Source organism: Strix uralensis, chromosome 12 (genome assembly GCF_047716275.1).
Source record: "Strix uralensis isolate ZFMK-TIS-50842 chromosome 12, bStrUra1, whole genome shotgun sequence".
NCBI lineage: Eukaryota > Metazoa > Chordata > Aves > Strigiformes > Strigidae > Strix > Strix uralensis.
In genome coordinates, this window is record NC_133983.1 from 22,643,480 (window position 1) to 22,664,370 (window position 20,891).

Here is a 20,891-nt window from a genome sequence, read left to right on the forward strand (position 1 = left end):
CAGGATTACTGCAAATAAGGATATATTTTACATCCTAATATTAATACAAAATTAAATCAATACATTAGTGGATGCATTTTCTCTAGAGTTTGTTATTCCTCGTATCCACAGACAGCAGAGCTCCTTTTGTCCAGTAAGTCATGTGCCATTCTATGTATTTATTCTAACCTGGGACACTGTTGAGGCTTTGCAGGACCCTGTATGTGGACTAATAGCATACCTTCAATTAAGCAAGAAGTTGTACTGTGCTCAGCAGGAGTACTAAATGGAGTACAGATTGTAGAATAAAGCCTACTGCACCCATTTTACATCTAAAAGCTTTACTCCTCTCTGTCCACAGAAAGCAGTTTGTGCCTATCATTAGAGGCATGTGTTGCAAGAATTGTGATTCAGCTTCACTATATAAGGATCATATTTCAACAGTTGCTTCATTTGAAATGAGACTGGCTTGGAGACAATTTTGAGGTTTTGTGTGGCAACAGCGGAAAGGCAAGATAAATATACAGGAAACGTAAGAATAGGGAATTTTTTTGTCACTTCACAGAAAATGAGACTTGTTCAGTCAAGAAAACCATCTCCCAGACTGCTTTATGGAGGGTAACAGTGGTAAGTGCCACCTGCAAAGCCTCATAGCAGTAATGAGCATCTTATAAATACCAACACAGAACTTCCATTGCAGAAAATTTAACACAGAGGCTGTGACAAATCAAAATTTTACTCAGTATTATGAGAAATTACAGTATGAAGACTGCACAGTCTTCATACTGTAATGTTTTGCAACTTACATTGCCTTTATTATAAAGATTCTTTTGTTCCGCACTTCAACATCTGGTCTAATGTACTTTATTCCACTGTGCTTTTGGAAAATATGCTGTGGTCACTGACCATGTTTAATACATCGCTAAAATATGTCACATGTGCAGAGTAGTACTTGCCTAGAGTGCTACCCACCTAATGGCCAAATGGTTCTGCTTGGAACCTTACTGTAAGAGTAATTAATAACATCTCCGGTGTACGGGAAATTCCTATGGCTTTTTTTTTAAAAAAAATACAAAATGAGCTGAATTTTTCATTCAGCTTTGATAACCATAACCACTCTCTTTTGGGAATTGCCACACAAGGTCAGAACAACTCTACATCTACAGGCTTGTTACAAATTAGCTCTGCGAATGGGACTTCCCGTAGGTCAGAGAGCTCCTTCTGGACTTTGGCATAACAACTGAAATTTCCCTGAGTTACCAGCACAGGGTTGCCTGCAGAACAAAAGTTGCTAGTGAATATACTATTTTTAACCAGTGACCTTCTTTAACCACTTGGGTCACTTGCTACTGAAAAAAGGTTCTGAGGTGGCTCCCCAGAAAATGCAGGGTAAAAATCCTAAATTTAAGACAACCAGCCTTGGTGCCTTTATCAGAATATCCAAGTTTGCTGACTTTGTTGGCATTGTGCTGGGAAACACAAACCTGCCAATAGAAGGGACCATCACTACACAGCTGCACTGTTGCTAAAGTACGTGCCTATCAGGCAAGAATTTGCAAGCATGAAATCTCATCTTTGAAAATGGAATCAACATTTCTGACCCTGACACCTTCTGCAGTAGTAGAATTCTTGTCATACTGGGGAAGAAAGCCTAAGGCAACACAAGGGAAGACAATGTGGCACTCAACCCATATGCAAAAAAGTCCAACCTTCATTTGAATTTGATTGTTTTGTTTGGGTCAGTATTAAAACCATAGTTAAAACCTGACTACATTCTAGAAACAGTGGGAAAAGACTGATCTAGCAAAACATCCTTCTTGGAATTTCAGTTACACGTAACACAAGAATCTATCTGTATTTGCCTCCATTCTCCTTGACCAGTGAGATCTGTCAATACCTTAAAACCTGTAAATAAGCCTGTCTGCAGCTTACTAGCACAACAACAATAGCCAGTCCCTGAGAACATGGAAAGTCTCCACTTCCCAAGTTACCTCCAGTTAAAATAACTTCCACATCTGTGAAAACAAGTTTGAACAATCCCATGTCACCGATCAAAAAATACAAGTAAAAAAGCACAATCTATACTGCATGCTACAGCCATTAAGACTTCAGAAGAGGTTCACATGCTTCTATGTCAATACCCAGCCGTGTTTTTCTAAACTTGCATAGGCCAAATCTTTGAACTTTATTTTACAAAAGAAAAGTCCAGATAGAGCACAGATACCTAAAATGCTAATGTCAACAGGTACAGGATCTTCCTCATGTCACAACTCTTTGCAGAAATGTCCATCTGGTTTGCCTTGCTTCAGCACTGATACATGCAGAAGGGAGAAGGGGCTTTAGCTAAAACTGAAGCTTAGAGAAATTGGTGAATTTTGCTAAATAACAGTATGATTGCCCCAGCTGGTCACCACTCCCAACACCCTGGGTGTTAGAGCATGGATCCAGTACCCCAAAGCTGGACAGTGTTCCCATGGTTAGCTGGGCCTCTGAGATAAAAACCGAGGTGTTTATGGACTTCTCAGACTCATTTTACAAATTCATTTCCCAAGGCAGCAATATTCTGTGCAGATAGGATGGTGGAATTATTTGAAAGTTATGTATTTGACAAGTCTCTACATGAAGCATGTATGAATGTTTCCAGCATACACTTAATGCAAACACAAGTACATACAGACTTCCACCACAGTCTGTTAAAAGAGTATTCAGCAATATACTCCACTCTTCTCCTCTCTCCCCCGTGTAGAAACTTGAAACAGTGATGTTAAAAGCTAGTTTCTACGTGTGGATTAGGGAAAACACAGCCACCGATAGCTTCAGGTCCAAGCCTACTACAAACCCATCCACTGCTCAACTATATACAGAGTATGTTCTATTACTGACATTTCTACAAATCAGAATTAAAACCATTCGCTGGACTAATACAAACTGTCTCTAATCCAACTGAGCACAGTGGATGCTGCACCTTTTGTGAGCTTTCTCATTTTTCTTTTGTTTCAGCTACAGCCTTGTCAACCAAGACACTTGCAGCTCCAGCATTTTGCCAAAAGAGGAATGACAAACTTAGGCAGCTCACTATTTCTGACCAGAAGTGAGAAGAAATCCTGTCCTCTCAAGCTGTCTGAAACAAGACTCACTAGAAAATACCAACACAAGAATTGCACAACCGGTCAAGCAACCTGTCCATCCCATACTCTCACGACTGAGTTTCGTGTGCTCTAAGGTTCAAAAGTTAGTGGGTTCTGCTAGATTAAAAGATGTGTCTGTTTGCTACAGGAATTAGAAATCTGTAAGCGAGCAAGGGTGGCTCCAGGCTGGCAAATAATCTTCAGTTGTACTCCAACCATAATAGGCAGAACTCCCTACCAGACAGAACATCATATATCAAGGAGATCTCAACACAATCTTTGCTGCTGGTGAACCAAAAAGCAGATTATCAGTTAGCAAGAAAACCGTATTTGTTCCACAACTCCTTTTACCAACTACCACTAAGACAATCTATAAATTAAAAAGCTACATTCCCTGAAAACTAAGCGGGTATTCTATAAAACAGATCAGAGGAAAACCTAATTAATTTTCACAGTGTACCATGACTAATCTTGGCATATATGGTACTGGAATAGCAATCACTGAGTACAAATGAAAACAGTGTTGAACCCTGTCCTATTTTTAATCAGATGAAAGCCACAAACCTAGCCATGCTTCTGCTTAGTGTTGCATTTTCTTCTACTCTGATAGCTTTTACAGCTGGAGAAATAGCTACTTAGAGCACTATTCTGCTGTAAAAAATTACTGCTACTTACAGCTACTGGGATTACACTTGAGTATGTCACAGAAAAGGAGGTCCGGTGGAGGCAAGCTAACAACATTTCCTTGGGATGTTTAACCTTTTCCAATCGGTATCAGTTCCTCTGAGTGAAGATTTGCTCTGAAATTCCTGATCACCATTTATGTGGTATTAAACTATACTTGCAAGGTTATGCAGGAAGCCAGTGGCAGAGAAAGAAACAGAACTCTGAAGACCAGTTTCAAATAAAAAAATAATTATATGGTCTGCGACAGTATTTTTAATGACACTTGAAGGCAATATACTAGTGCTGCTAATGTGATGGTGTATTTCCCCTGCATTAGTTCTGCCATACAGAGCTATTTTTATTAAAACCACAAAGAGTTCACAAAAGCTGTTCTACACAAATAGCAGCTCACAGTTCAAAGACTTTCCTCACTTAATAGTGCTTTTTGTATGCATTAAACAAAAATACTGTTACTCACATTTTAACCCAGACATTTTAGTATTTGTAATCATAGCCTGGAGTGTGGAAATGGAATGTATATTTATTAACTCAAATTTGCTAAGCCCAGTTTTTAGCTAGGTCAGCATGCAATACAACACTACAAAAATAAGACTTATTTTATAACAACATTCAGGGTGCACACGTGTGCTGAGAAAGGTGCAAGCTCTCTCTTCTATCCTCCACTCCTCTTCCCTCAGCTTCTCACTTACACATTCTTGTGAACCAAGAGAAAGGTGGAAGGGGAATCCTAACTGCTGTTTTAAATACCTTCTCTCCTCCCCAGTAAAGCAACACTCATCACCATATGCTTCATCCAAGAAATAACCTGCTACTACATGGATGAGAGATGGAGTGGCAGAGATATTCACTCTTTGAGAATAGAGTATTTCATGAGAGCTAAGCTGGTATTTCAACTCATAAGGAACTTTCTTGCTTATTTCCCAACAGAAGAATAAGCAGACCTGTCTCTCGCTGACCATTTTTCACTGATACACTAACACTTCCTACAAAAACCCTTCTATGACTTCTTTTGCTCAACCCAACCCAGAAGTAAAGAAGCAAAATTCCAGTCTCCAATCACAATTAAAAGAACGCTAATCACCATCAAGAGATACGAGTTTGTTCCCCCACTGGAAGTACGCATGCAGAAAAGGACACACCTTTGGAGTGTTTCCCCGAAGGCCTCTTGGGTAATGACTCCTCAATGGAATGTGTTGATGTATGTAGTACATTTTCCAAACTGTTACTGACGCTGTTGATGGGGGTCTCGGACCTTGGAGTGACCTGAAAAGAAAAAACACAAAAATCCAATAAAATAAACTGAGGGAATGCGCAAACATCACACCTTCCTCCGGAGTGAGCAGAACCACTCTGAAGGCAGTTAGGAGACATTTACTTCTTTTAAAACCAAGGGGTGTTACTACTGATATTCCCCAAGTAACAGTTCAGGGAAGTTGTTTTAGTCGGCAGCTATTCACAAATCTAGATTATCTTGGCTAATCTATAAAGCTACTTAAAGTATAATTCTTTTTTAAACAATAGTCACACAGCAGTCAATTGTAGAGATATTGCAAGACCCTTAACCTCTCCACACTGCAGTTCTTAATTTTTCCACAAGAAAACTAGGGGAAAAGTGCTCTTGGAAAATACCATTTTTGTTATGTCACCTATCTACACAGATGCAGACTCAAGGCATTTCAAAGTATTTCCACACAGATTACAAGGAATGAATTCCAGTTTAGCAAAAAACCAATTTTCTTGTCTTTGCCAATTAAAAGCCTGCTATCATGATCATGTTTCAATGAAGAATTGCACACTAATAATGCCTGAGCAGAAGCCTGCACCATCAAAACAGACTTCATGGCCTAATATGTACCTTCTAAACTGCGTTTAGCATAAGAAAACATATTTTCACCATTACTTAAAACTACAGAAACAAAGATAAATCATTAGAAAAGGCCGAATTGATCTACCCACTTCAGCCGCTGTCCACAAGAGCATTTACAATTATGTAGCAACACATAAAAACATCTATTACTTGTAGTGTAACATTCATCGTCTGCCTCATAAGCAAGGCAATTACTCTCTTGTTTTCTAGGTAATAAGAAGCAGAAGTGGATGAACAGTTACATTAGCATTACTGAACACAAGGGTTTAAATATCTTAAAGAGAAAAGTGTGCTTTAAAGAGGTAGTTAAGGCTAACAAAAGCACTCATACTAACTAATGCATTACTTGAATTTCAATGGCCGCATTTTGAATAAAATGTGAAAACCTGGTATGGAGAGCTGTAATTAGAATTTAACACGGATTTTAGCCTTTCACGAATCACAGGAGAAAAATGTGCATCTCGACATAACAAAAGAAGCAATCCTTTATTCATGGTAACCAATACCAGCGACTACAGGTCCCTGTAAGGAAAAAGGCTCACTCAGACCCTGATTACTTGAGACAGCGCCATGAGTAAGGACAATTTACTCTTTAAACAATACTTTGCTCACCCTACCATTACCCGTACATATTGACATCAATCAGAATACACAATCCAAGTCAAAAATAGCACATCTCTAGCTCTATACAATTACCTATTGTAAGCTCCATTTTAAGACTGATGTTTGTAGATTTATATGCAGTTACAGGCACGAGCACAAGTGAAAGACTTGGTGTACTTGACATCCATAAAAAAAGCTTCTGTGTGCAGAGAAATCAATCCAGAAAGACCAATGAGTGTGAAAGAAAGCAGGATTGCAAGTACCCGCTTTCCTTTTCAGCACTTAAGTCTACTTTTTGATCAAAACCTGAAGTTTACTTGTATGCTTGTTTAGCACAGCTTTCCACAGGTAACAAAAACTTACTATCAAGTTTTCATATTAGAAAGACCAGCCTTAAACTTTAAGCTTGGGGGAGCGTGGGGAATAGTTTAAATCTCCTTGCCAAAGTCAGTCTTTACCAAAGCTTATCTCACACATCTCTCTCCTGGAGCTCATTAAACTCTCACTCCAGTGGATTGCCGCTGAGAGGAAGTTCCAGCAGCCTGAGCAATGACACCACCATCCTCCTGGCAATGGGAGACTTCAGAAGAGGAACCGAGTAACGGAGCAAGCTAGAAAATTAGATTCAGGCAAGACTACGTTATCCTAAACAACCAGGTTCCAAATACTCAGAACCACCAGCAAAGATAAGCACTTCCAGTACTTGACACCGGGTAATAACACAGCCACATGGTTTCAGAAAAATCTCTAAACAAGCAGTTTGTTACAACATATTGCCTCCTATCTGGTATTCCCTTCTCTCCACTATCCTTACAATAAGCATCGCGTGCAGTTTAAAATTTGCATTTTGTTTATACATAACCTCCAATTCTTTCCATAAAGATTTAATTTCTATATACTTGGTAAAGATTAATTTAGCCCATATGTCTTGACTGACTGAGCTCATATACTATCTGATTCAGTCGCACATCAAAGCAAAGCAGTTTCAAATTGGCCTAGAAAAATCACAAAGCTCTGATTAGTTCCAAATGGAGCACTTTGTTAGTGAGCTGAATGGTGTTATAACCAGTGAATTTGACTGCTTAAAGCTTTCATTCCAAATTTCAAATAATTTTTTCCACTGACTTAAACATACCAATACTGCAAAGGTTTGGATTTATTTAGGAAAAGTAAAATAATGAAAAGTGTTTTGCAAATCAAAGTTTTATTTCCAAAATAGTAACAGCCTTTTTATAAAAAATAAATGAGGCCAAGCAAAACAGAGGAACAATAACCCATCAGCTACAAACTGCAGAAGATACTGTCCTGGGAGGGTTGGGAGAAACGCTGGCAAAAGCTTAACAGTAGATGCCCAGGAAGGACTTGTGCAAATTCAACTGTAGAAACTCAGTGTCAAGTAAATTCTGGGAGGAAAGTTCACCATATCTGAACACTACTGTAGTCCCTAGTTCGGGCTCAGCACAACCAACGACAATAAGTACTCACTAGATTCTGAATAAAGAACAAGACATTCCAGTAAGAGGAAGATTCTGAGAAGTGGTAAGCAAATTGCTCTGGACCTTTTAGGATCCGTAATATCTCTGAAGAAAGCCAAGATGCTATTAAAGAATAAGCATCTGCTGTTCAAGAACCCTTAAAGGTTTGTTTTCTAAAGCAGTAACAGTCCACAGTTAAGGTGGATAAGGTGGCATCACAGAAACCAGAAATCTTCAGACTATATATCATAAACCACAGGAGTGACATTTTATAAACGCAGAAAAATTCATGAATCATTCAAGGTCTAAGAGGGTACAGCATCAGACATCTGAGTAGAAGACTTTGGATTTTTCAGCTGAAATTATTTGAAAAGATCAGCAGAAATAGTCCATGAAGACTAATCAAATACAACAGCAATCCCAGAGTGTTAAAGCAATAGAAATAATCTTCACCATACCTAGTCTTACCCTTAGTACAGCATTTTGAAGAGGGCCAGGGAGAAGGAAAGCCCTCTGTGGCACCTATCCACAGTTTCATTAGATTATTCACAAATTGTTTTAACATCAGAGTGGCCTGTAAGCTCTTTCAATGGCTCTAGAAGATGGACCACTCACATGGGTGCAGAAGAGATTCTTAAACTATTTTTACTCTGCTCTAATGTTGCGTCTGCTCCCTCCATAGGAAGGCATCTGGCTCACAGATGAATGTCTGATTTTCCAGATTAAAACCTAGCTTGTCTCTTGAATTTCAAGTGAAAATAGTAGCCATAACTGAAAATAACAAAGAAAATTCATCACTACCTAATGACTGAGGCTCAGCTTGAATTCTCCTGTGCCTCATTCTCCATAGTAATAAAGACAGTGTCTACCCTGGTATCAGCTACTGAAAAGCACATGCTTCCCAAGAAGGGCTAGACAGAAGGGTCACAGAATGCCACCGTGAAGCCTTCCATCCGCAGGAGTTAACCAGGAAGAGAAACAACCGCTTTGACTCAGGGGTCAAGGACAAACATGTCAAGGTGTCAGAAGTCATTGCTAGAACTTTAGCCATTACCACATTTTTCCCTTTTCATCTGCCAGCAAACTTTGACTCTTTTTTTTCCAGCAGTGCAGTGACATTCTTCTCAGCATCAGAGATGTGCTAACAGGCATAGATCTTCTTGGGACAGCAAAAACAGTTCTAGAAAGCTCTCCAAAACCCTTGATCCATCAAAAAGCACACAGAAGAAAAAAAAAAAATAAAATTGCACAACCGTCACTGGGAGCAGTTGCTTCAACAGGTGGTGTTTCTCTTGCAGCCACTATACCTGAAGTGGCTCTGCCACTACCCAGGACAGTGGAAGTTGATATGGAAAATGGTAAATCTGTGAAGCCAGATTCAGTAACTGTTAGCTTTGCTCCCCAGGGACAATGCCTAACATTTAATATAGCAAACTCTTTCATAAAAATAACAGGACTGATAGAAGTTAAACTTAATGCGGTAAAAATTTTACCAAAACAGCAATTATATGTTCCTTTTAAAAATAACTAAACAGAACACAGAAAATACATGGTTTAATAGCAAAGTATTTGCTGACTTAAGTTTGAAGTGAAGCCAATACTAAAAATCAACATCGCTTACCACCTAAATTGTAACATGACTTATAATTTAAGGAAACAATGATATAGGATCCAAGGGAATAAAATACCGATTTCTATACCTAGTTAGACATGAAATTTAGGTCATGCATTACGCAGGAAAGCAAGGAGTCAGTTAAGTGAGATACTAGGGCTACAGCTAAAAGCCACACAAACACATTCTCACCATTTATCACACAGGAAGACTTTTTCACATGGTGTTCAGTTTTCAAAAGTGGCCAGTGATACACTGGGAAAGTCCCACAGATAAATGCTTCTGCCAATGCTTGCTTTGGAAGTCTCCATTAAAAAAGGTTTTTCATAACCATAAACTGATCGCCATGCTTGAGGCTGATGCAGATAACATGTAAGAGTGCACCCAGGAATTAGAGTACTGAAGTCTTGGGGGAGAAAAAAAACCCCAGTCAACTCCATTCACTCCTGCCAGTTTCATATTAGTGAGTATTAACAGGAGCTTATTTTGATGTTAACACCAAGGTCTTTAACAAAGTGCAATCCTGTTTGCAAAAATGCTCCAACAGAAGCTTGATGGCAAGGATACAGCCCTTGCATGCTTAGGCAGATAAGTGGCTATTTCCCAACACAGAGGCATAACTCAGGTTCCCAAATAATTTGAAAAAAAATGCACTGTTAACACTCAGATGTCAGTCTACCGATGCATGAGATTGGTTGCTCTTGTTTCTGGCTCAGACTTAGCCTACTGAACAATGCAGGGACCTGAAACTCAAAATCTACTGAGACTACAAAACCAGGAGGAGCAAGACTGAGCAAAGGTCTTCCTCTTAGTAGCAACAAGCCATTAGCCTGCCCAGCTGCTTGTGAAACCGTAGCCTCAGGCACCAGTTCTGCATATGCGAATACCTGACTGTTCTCCCACTAGAAGAACAAAGTTAAAAACTACTGCTTTGGAGGATTTGGGCTCTTCCACAAGGATGTTTAAGGAACACTCAAACACACCCAACTTTTCACATACCTAGTGATGCCCTCAACACTGCTCCACACTTAGATTTACACGTGTTCAGTTTCTTTCTTGGACTGGGACATGGATGCAACTGGAAGTGTTTGGTTTGGGCTAGAAATTCATGTAGTTCCAACAGCCAGAGTCTACCAAAAAAAAGGTGTAAGCACCAGGTGAAATCAAGTCAGGGTGTGTCCATGTTTCTCCACAGCTACAAAAGGTCTCACACCTATTCTCATAGGAAGTTGGTAAAAAGGTATCCATCTTTGAACACAAAGTGTGAAGAGGCAATTCACAGTGAAATGGGATAATAGATCAGATGCTTTTGTCCTGTGAGACTATTACTGGAATGAAATGGGGCATGCAGTACTTAAATGCTACAGGACAATCACACACCTGCTACAAGGCTCCATTGTAAATTCAGCGGAGCAGATGGACCAAAAAAGTCTAGGTTGTATTTTACAGACTAATTTCCACTAAAATCCTTTGCTTAAACAATTGTGAATACTATGTTAATACTAGGAACATAAATCTACCACAGAGTAACTGGACTTTAATTACGTTGTGCTGCGTGTTTGCCATTCAAGACAGTCAAAAGAAGCATTTGAAAACACCTGGCAACTCTCATTTGTGCAAAGATGTGCACTCACCCCACCAGCCAAACAAGTGAAGCTGCGCTCTGCAAAGAAGTTCCAGAATTCGTTAATATTAGCTAATGCAGTGTTTTCTGCCACCGCTACAGTCTCCAACAGTTAACCATAGGAGCTTGCCAAACAGGCAGAATACGTGGGATTTCCCACTGAAAAGATACAGTGAGTGAGTGAAAGTTTGAAACATAAAGTGAAAAACTCTCGATAAAAGGCAACAAAAAACCCAAGTATTGACAAAATGCTACAGAACAACAGCTTGTTTCATCTACCTGATCTTCCACGATTTAGTACAGCTTACTGGACAAGCTGCAACCAGTTCACTTACCCTGTGCTAATTCAATGTACTTTCATTCTAGATTTCTGGTGCATCAGGCATATTTCAAAAAAAGACAGATGACAAGATATTTTCTTTTTCCTTCAAAACAAGAAAGAAATCAAATCTGAATTTTACAAGCCAATCATTAAAAAAACCTCAAAATCAAACCAGGTAACTGCTTATAACTAGACCTTGAAAGAGATACTACTGCTCTATATCCCAGCACCGATGTACAAGTATGTCCCCGTTTCTTCACCTGAATGCTACTAAAAGCGTAGCCACCAGAAGGGAAGATTACCCTCCCAAGAGAATTCAAAGTGTAGCACGGTCCTATCTGCTATACAAGACTTCAGCCCTTAATGACATCTGCCTTTACAACGTTAATATTATGTTGACTTTAGAGCTACCATACTTATGTTGCCAGCATACAGGTGGGAAATCGCCCCCAGGGTGCCAGTACATACATTTGGGAGGTAAAAGGATAGTCAAAGAAGCAATTCTAAAATCTGCTGAAGTATAATCCCAGCAATGATATCATAAGCCTTTCCCTGGTAGAATGGTTCATTGCCACTCCGGTCTCTTCTGCAACAATTCACATATTAACAAGGTTGGCAGAAGTTATCTGACAAGTCACAAATTCACTGAATTGTATTTCTCCCTCCTCAATATCCATTAAGTAATGGCTTTAGCATAATAAAACTACTTGTGGTGGAAAAAAAGATGACACTGGAAAAGAATCTGTAATAGGCATGAAAAATGTTCACTTTCACTATTTATCATCATGACTTGGCTGGTCTTTAATTAAAATTAGGATCTCACTCTTAAGTAATTGATCTTATTACTTCTGGATCACTTCAGCTATTTACAAAAATCCTGAAACCCTACACTGGCCAGAACACCTGTTAAAAAGTTTATCCCTTCCACTGCTTATTATTGGATAATCATACCAATGGGACCAAAGGAAAAATTCTGGTTTAGCATGAGACAAAAGCAAGGAATTTCAATGTCTGCTCACTGCAAAACCCATACAAAGAAACACCGATCTGGACCATATCAATATCTCTTTACTAGATTTAATACTCATTTCAGATCTAAGTAGGGAACAATTTCAATTCAACTTGCTCCAATTCTTTTGACAAAGAGTAAAGTCAGATTCTAGTTATAGCATGACAATGGTTCTCATTTCTACAGACGAATCAGATCTAGCATTTCTATAATAAGATTCTGTGTATTCACAGAAACTCTTATCTATATTCTTGGGTATAACATTCCTGTATTTGCCTTTTTTTTTAGGCGAAAAAGGACTCGAGCAAGTAGTAAAATGGACACTGCAGTATTTGCATATAGAAGATGACTATACATGTCCCTTTACCAGGGCACACTTAAGAGAAAGGTATGACAGGTACTGCAGCACTGAGAAGTCCATAGAAAAATCAGAGCTCTACCCTGCATAAAGAGGCAGTGCTGTATCTAAAATCCAGCTAAAAGATGACAGGATCACAGTTTTAGCAATTCAAACATTTCAAAATAAATAAAGCTAAACCAAATGGTTAAATACTTCCAAACAAGGATGCTGTTCAGTACCTTTGAAGTTAGACACTGGAATGCTTGTTAGGCGTGGTTAACTACTGCTGGCTCTGCTTTTCCAAGCAGGATCTGCATACTGCTTGTACAGATTCAACTAAAACAGTCTGAAGTCTGGTACAGTTCAAAATGTTCAATACTTTACAATAGGCATTTTTATTCCAGAAGAGATGAGGCCTACTTCAATGTTGCTTAACTGACAACTAACAGTTACAAGGTAATTAGTAGAAAAAAAAAGAGTAAATTAAAAAAAGTGAAGTGGAACGGACTCTTACAACAAAAACTTCATTCAGCCTGTGCAAAAAATGGGAAAACAGTTCACGGAAAAAACAACATCATTATTAGCTCAACACAAATTTTTTGGCTGCTCTGTCCCTGATGTTTGGATGTACAGTCCATATCCCAAGCAAACTAATTTAGGTTCTTAAATCCAAGTTCATCACGTAACATATGATTAGGCAAAGCAAATTTGGTGGTCATTAATACTGTTACTACACGAGACCGTTGTCTTCCAAGGATTCCTTTATACGTTAAGCTCATTTCTGACAATATTGCATGTTTGAGACTGAACCATTTTATCAGAGTCACAAAAACTTTCGAACAAGAATATCAGTAAGAAATGAGCCAGAACTGGAAGCCTCACATTTCTTAACTGGAACACCAAGAGGCATGTGTAATCCATGTTGCCTCAAGAACCCAGAATACTGAAATGACATGCACATGTCACCAGCTGGAAGCTACGAGACCTGCCCCTACAGCTCCGGAGGTTAGTTTCATGTGTTTTTGAAAATGAGATCATTCCTGAGATAGCAACTACTGATAGCAGTGAGTAAACACCTCTAATCCTAGCTAGCAACTGCTATTAACATGGTAATCTACTAAAGCTATGAAATACCTTCAGTGGGTTAGGAGGCTAAAAATTAGGTTTTTCATTATTTATTCTATCCCTACAAAGCTAGCATAAAAGCCATAAAAGCAGCTGAGACAGATCCCTTAATAGCTAGATTGCTTGCTCTGTGAGGACTTAGGGACTCTGTTTCAACCCAACAAGTAATAGTTTTTCCAACTGATCATTCCACAGATGAAATAATCTCTGAATATTTCTGAATATGGCAAATGTAAGTGCCATCACCTGTAAGAAATGGTGCAGAAAGGTGAAGGTATTTGAAATGGACCCCTCTGAACATCAGCTCTACACAGCTCCTAGTACATAGTCTTTAGTTATTTCTAAGTTTTAGATGAGCCTATGGAATTAGCACGGGTGAAAAATAGCATCTTATGCTATAAACTTGAAATAGCCATTGGTGCAATATTTGGAAGCTGACTAGGCAAGAGCCCTTTTCCCCATTCACAAGATATCAACCTGAAACAGCCACATAACTATAGTGTCACTGACTCTTATTTCCTTTCAGCTGCAAACAAACTGTAGTCAGACCTACTATTTATGACCCTGGTTCTGCAGCTGAAGCCACAACCAGATCATGGCAGTAAGTGCACTGAAGAGCTCCTGTCACAGCCAGCTAGCAGAGCAGGCACTAAGCAGCCAAAGCATTATCTTGTCTCCCTGATTTTACAGAATGATCTCAATGAGTAGATGAAACGACTCCAAGAAATACAAGGCGACCGATTCATGAATAACTTCTCCTCTGGTTCTGGAAGTTATGTCCTCAGCGTTACTAACGCATGTAGACTTCTTGATGGAAGAATTTAGCCCATGCAGAGATTCATATCATCATGTCTAGATGAGAGCCAGTATCCCAGTAGGTCCTGGTATGTCATCATCTACAAGACATAAGGTTCTGTAAAGTCAGCATCACTACAGAATAAACAAAACCATTAAGTTTTCACCTGTAGCGAGAAGAGGCGTGTGTTGTCAAAAGTCATACACAACAGAAGTCTGAATGGGTGGCTCGGGATGCTGGGAGACAGTTTTGAGGCATTTCTCCCTTCTCTGTGGGTCACCGATTCAGCAGTGGCAGTTTGCCTATCAAAGCACCCAGATGCATACATGGGCAGCAGGAGACATTTTGGCTACTGGTGTTCCTGTGCCCCGATGCTAGCTCCCGCTCTCAGTTTGCAGCTCTAAACACTATCCATCAGCACAGAAACGAGCCTTCAGATGCTAGGCTCTAAGTGCTGGCCAGAAAACCATTTACCTCCTTTGTGGCAGAGGTATAAAAGCTGAATAGGCATCTTAAGGTGCAAAACCAGCCTGAAAAACTTGGTTGCATCATTTCTAGTTAAAAATAAGACCATTATGGTTAATCCCAGGCATAAAAGTTTTTAAAGAGCTAATTCTTCAGATACATACCTGGGTTCCATTTGAAGACAATTTGCACCGTTTTCAATTTTTAAAACCCACACAACCACCTTAGATTTTATGCCTACAAGCAAGAAGTTTGAAGCATCCCTGACTCAATTCCTGCAAGCGTTGGCACCATTCAAAACCAGAAGAAAATACAGGACAAGACAAGGGGCAGAAATTACCATCTTTACAGAGACTAAAGCAATAGCCTGCTGTAGAGAGGGCAGTGCTCTCCCTACCTAGGGCAAGGAAACGTAATGTTCATTTTGCACTACCAAGTAGAAACCATGAATCTAATAATTACTGACCTACTTAAAGCCAGCCACAGCCACCTTTTCCTGTAAAGTTGAGATTCATATAATCCAAGAATAATCTCAAAAAGCACAAATTAAAGCAAAAATATATGGGCAGCTGTTTTGAGCCTCCTTGTAATCAGCAATTGCAGCAGACAGTGAAAGACAACAGCAAAAAGCAGTGGCTTGAATCACTAACCAACTTTAAATGTGTTCACCTACCCAAAGCAACTTGAATCATGAAATGTTTACAGCAATTTTTATCAACTGTTCAGTCTCTTCTTCACTATGACACACAATTTACTTTTAAGAGATTTTGCTGTAAGATGTGAAAGAGAGAGGAGGTGGAAACAGGACTGCAAGCTCCTATCCTCTGGAAAAAAGTTGTAGCTAATATCAAGTTGGGTCATATTTTAATAGGACTAAGCAGAAGCAGCACATTTCCATTTGTTTCTGCAAAGAGAACAAAAAGCACCATTCAACTTTTTTATTGCATCTCCATGAATAAAGTTAAATGTAAAACATCAGAAATTGTAACAGACCTCTAGTAATACGGAAAAACAGGTAGTCACAGAAGTGTTAGTCCCCATTCCCACACTTGGCACAAGGGGATCGCTGAAGGACAACTAGCCCTGCTCACAAAGAGCTCCCTATTTGCATGCCATTACACATCCACACCATTCCAGCTCCCAAAAGTTTCTCAGGACCTCAAATGGTGATTACTTCTCCAGCTCATTTTCTAAGGATGAGCTCAAAGAGGTTTGCGCTTGAGAATTTAGGAGCAGCACTCACACAATTCAACACATAGCGCTGACTTCAAGTACCAGCTTAGCGTAGCTCAAGCTATAGTAAAGCAACAAGAGTGATGAGAAAATGCTGGCTCTGGGGAAGAAATTCTCCTCCAATTCTGAAGAGGACGAAGAGCGCGGGACTCTTGGCAGGCAGCAGCCCAACGCAGCTCACTTTCTCTTGACATCTGCATTGTTTTTTTCTAGGTGATGTTACAACACAAGTATTGTCACAACATAACTTGGTAACATCACAAGATTGAGCTCCACAGTGCTGGAATTTATTTGTGCATATTTAAACGGTGCTGAATGGAGAAGGACATTGTTTTTTCCACTTGCTTCATCCAACTTCTGTTTTAAGCCAACTGCTCACTCTAAAAGTAGCAAAATTACCCAGCTATCAAGACTGAAAAAAATTTAGCAATCTTAAAGGAAATTTGCATCTGCTCAAACAAAATGCATATTCAAGAAACTGTGAAAGCCAAGTCACCTTTTTGTTCCCTCTCAACTATTCTGTACTAAGCCACTGGTATTCTTCAACACCAATTTCTTAAAAAAAAAAAATGTATTTTTAAAGAGACAAACCTTCGATGAGTTCAGAAGAAAAAAAAAAAAATTGGCTGTCCCGTACGCCTTATTGCTGGCACAAAAAATGGTAGGATGGATTCTCCGTCCATCTTAGATTGACATAAATAGTGCTGGAGTTTTTCAGCTACGTAAATCGTGCACTATTTGTGAAGCTCTGAAAGCATACTCTAAAAAATGTTCCTGCCTGCGTAATTTTATCTTTTTTTCGCTTGTTTTATTTTGGGAAAACTTGTGTATGATTTACAGTCTTTCCTTTCAAACCTAGGGTCCATGCATCTTTTGAATAAGGGAAGTTGCAAGTAGTTAAATATCTGAAAGGAAGCCTTTTCTGGTTTTAATTATACCCTTCTACGTTCTGTGTGAAATATTCTTTCCATCTATATTTTATTCACGTAGAGGTTTAAACTGAATAAAGAGGCATTCCCATACCTCGTTCTTTCCCCTTAAAACAAAATGTCAGGAACAGGCACTGTTTAAAGACATAGGAAGGGAAGATTAAGAGAAACATGAAGTTTAATAATACCCATCTTAATTTTACAATTAAAGCAGCGGTATTCAAAGAAACACGAAATTGGAAGGAAATTTGTATTCGGGGAAAGACCGAGCATAGATTTCTGTCTCGGTCTGAAATTCAATGCTCAACTTAATGAAATCTGGACTGAGCCCTCAGAAACATCTTTATTTAGGATACTACTCCAACACAGGGATTTTCACAGCCTTTAGGTATACACCATCTTTCCCAATAGAAGGGTAACGTAGTCACTCGCTGACTGAGCCCGTACATCCTCAAAAGCTACAGCCTGTTAACTGATCACATGCACCCACTTAACTGGTACTGAGTTTGAACTTTCAAGCAGGTTAAATTCAGTCAAGAAGACTGTTTGACTCCCTAATTTGTAGCAGGCTAAGAGCACTTAAGCAGTCAGTAACATATATAATTACTAACAGCACCTCTTAAAATGTTACTGTCTAGCTTAATTGCTGGCAATTGAATGAACGAACAGCAAGTTAATGACGGTGAACCACTGACACCAAGATCAATACCCGAGAGATTCAGGGTGGCAGGCAACCACAACCTTTCTTTTAGTATCAGAAACTCAAACTGTTTGCCATCACATTCGTCTGAACAAAACCCAGACTCACCAAGATGCCTTTGCCACTGGACAGCTACTCCCAAAGCTGATCCTCCTTTCCAACTTCTTCCAGCGAAACTTTTAAACAGATGCTTGTTCCCGAATCTAGAGATACTACATGTTTGTTTCCCCTACTAAATCACTGTCTTCCACGCAACTGGCAGGACCGTCCCCTCAGCAGATGTACTGCCAGAAGCAATCAGTTAAGCTTTATACTGCTGCCTGTTGATGAGCTTGCGAACCCCTTCTCGTTTAACATTCACGAGCCCGCAAAACTCCATGCACGCCCTCTTTTTGCCCTCAGTTGACCATCCCCATCGTCAACCAAGCAAGTGATCTCTGCCAGTCATCACCAGCATGCCCGTGCTAAACGAAAGGTTTAAAATCACTGTTGAAGGCACGACCCAGTGCCCTGCAGCAGTGCCATTATGGGGTGCAAAAGCAGGATACCCACCTTATGGCAGCCAGGATAGGTTGCCATGGTGTTGAGGGCAGAGGTGCTGGGATTCTTGCTGGTGCTGGCCATGATATTCTGGATCTGGGTGAGCTCTTGCCTCAGCACCTGTTTCTGGTGGAAGCTGAAAGCTGGGTGGTTGGATGCCATCGTGAAGAGCAACAGGAACTCGTCCCCTGTGCGGCCCTCATTGAGTTGCAGCCCGTAGTTGTTGATGACCGAATCGATGTGGGTGAGGGTACGGAAGAGGACCCCGGCCGCCTCTCGGTGGGCAGAGCCGAGCAGGGCGAGAGACACCAAAAGTTTGCTGCGCACCACCTCGTCCGTCAGGTTGGTGAGGCTCCCCAGGTCGGCGGGGTTGTTGGCCTTGATTTCGGAGTCGCGCAGGGAGTGGTAGTCCTTGCGGGCCAGGTCCTCCAGGCAGGCGCCCAGGAAGCGCAGCTCCAGCGGGATGCAGAGGTCCAGGAGGCCGCAGAGGAACTCCACACGCTGCGGGGAGGGCAGCTCGGAGAACCAGCGGTACACGCCGTCCCGCTGCAGCCGCGGGCACCGCTTCTCCACCATGGTGCTTCGCCTACCCCCGGCCCGCAGGGAGCACACCCGGGGGGGGGCGGGGGCAGCGGCGGCGAGGGCGGGCGGCAGCGCCCCGAGGGGGGCCCGCAAGGCCGGCGCCCCGACACCCCCCAAGCGGCCCCCGCCGCGCTCCCGCCCCCCCGGCAAACCCGCCCCCCGGGGGGCGAGGGCGCCCGGCGGCGAGGAGCGCGGGGGGCAGCCCCCGGCGGCGGGCAGGGCCGGGCCGGGCCCCCCCCGAGGGTGGCCGCCGGGGGAGCAGGCCCGAGCGCTGAGGCGCGGCCTGGCCGCGGGGTCCCCGCCCGGCAAGGGCCCGGCGGCCCCGAGCAGGCCTCTGCGCTCCCGCGTCCTCCCTCACGGGGCGGCTCCTTCTCTCAGCCGGGCGCCGGCCGCCTCCATCCTCCGCGCAAGCCCGTCCCGCCGCGCTGGGCCCCGCCACCGGAGCCGCCCCGCCGCCGCCGCCACAACCGCGGGAAATAATCCCTCGCTAGAAGGCAGCGAGCAGGCGGAGGGGGACGGGTCCTCCGCGCGCGCACCGCCGGTCCGCGGCGGAGGGATCCCGCGGTGAGAAGTCCCAGCCGGGAGCGAAGCGGGAGGGGGAAAGAGAGAGAGAGAGAGAGAGGGAGAGGGAGGAAGGAGCGACGGAGCCTTCACTCCCGGCCTGACCCCGCGGCGGGCCCCACCCACCGCCCCGCTGATTGGCCGAGCCGGCTACTCGCACCCGGGGATTGGCTGCCAACACGCTCTCCCCGCCCCCTTCCTCGCGCAGAGAAGCGGGAGCGAGGGGGCTTGTCAATCGCTAGCTTTTCGCCCCCTTTAATCCCTCCCCTGGCGCTGATTGGTCGAAAGGGCGCTTAAATAGGGGAGGGGCGGGAACAGCCGCCTTTTGTGTGCGGCCGGCGGCTGTGGCGGGAGGGGAGGGGGTCGCTGTTGGGTGGTCTTAGGGCTGCCACCGCCTGTGGGGGCCCGGCGTGAGGCAGTGACCGCCCTCAGGGCTGAGCCGTGCCTTCCTCTGCTCTAGGCTGACCCCGCAGAGGAGCTGTGGTGATTAATTTGGGCCTGGGGCTCCTGTCGTCCCCCTCACTCAGCGCCAGGGTTGTCCCTGTGGCCTGGCCAGTGCCAGCATGGAGAGGTGCTTCGGGGCACTATCCCAACTGGTTTTTGAAGTCAGGTTTGACCAAGCTTCATTCCCTCCTTCATGGTAGGTGCGTTTGCAGCCTGTCCACTGCCTCAAAGAGCGCTACCCACGCTCTTTGCTGCCTCCAGTGTGGTACGTGCCTTTTCCCTGACTTTACTGTCAAAATCATCCTTATTTCAGCCACGAGGAGCCACACGGTGTAGAAGAGGGCATGGCTATGATGCCGTTTTTCCTTGGTTGCTGTCTTAGGGCAGCAAAGAGCCTCGAGGATGGAGCAGGGGGGTGCAGAATGTCACGAACTCCTGCTGGGTGTGTGATGCCAAAATCCTGATAAAGCTTTTGGCACCAGCGTTTGCTGGAGCAGCCTCACCAAACCAAGCCCCGCTCTGCAGTCAAAGCCCATTTGGCAGTTGACTTCAGATTGTCTTTAAATACAGTGTGGAAACAAAAGAGACACTAAAGGCCTCTTAAAATGGTAATTTCTTCTCCCCCCCCCCCCCCCCCCCCATTCCCACTCCATTCTAAACCGGGATTCTGGCTGACAGCAATGTAGCAATGCACATTTTGAAGCAGCTTTATCGTCTTCAGATTTGCCTACGGATGGCATCCAGCAACCGAGAGGCGGGCACATAATTTCTTTTCTTCATAATGTTTTTCCATGGGACTCGGCTGTATGTCTGTTGTAGCCAGTAGCCAGACTGCGCATCAGCTAGATAAATGATACGGGTGGAGATCTT

The 20,891-nt window shown here is 42.5% G+C and overlaps 1 protein-coding gene across 1 annotated transcript in view; it reads right to left on the reverse strand.

Moving 5' to 3' along the window:
• The window catches only part of ZCCHC14 (zinc finger CCHC-type containing 14), a 55,385-nt gene extending 36,269 nt beyond the window's left edge, over positions 1-19,116 (reverse strand). The window contains exons 1-2 of the mRNA XM_074882133.1: positions 18,447-19,116; positions 4,934-5,057 (exon numbers count right to left, since the gene is read on the reverse strand). Of these exons, the coding sequence (XP_074738234.1) occupies positions 4,934-5,057; positions 18,447-19,010 (688 nt within the window). The 5' untranslated portion in view covers positions 19,011-19,116. The remainder of the gene's footprint in view (positions 1-4,933; positions 5,058-18,446) is intronic.
• Positions 19,117-20,891: the final 1,775 nt, after the last annotated feature.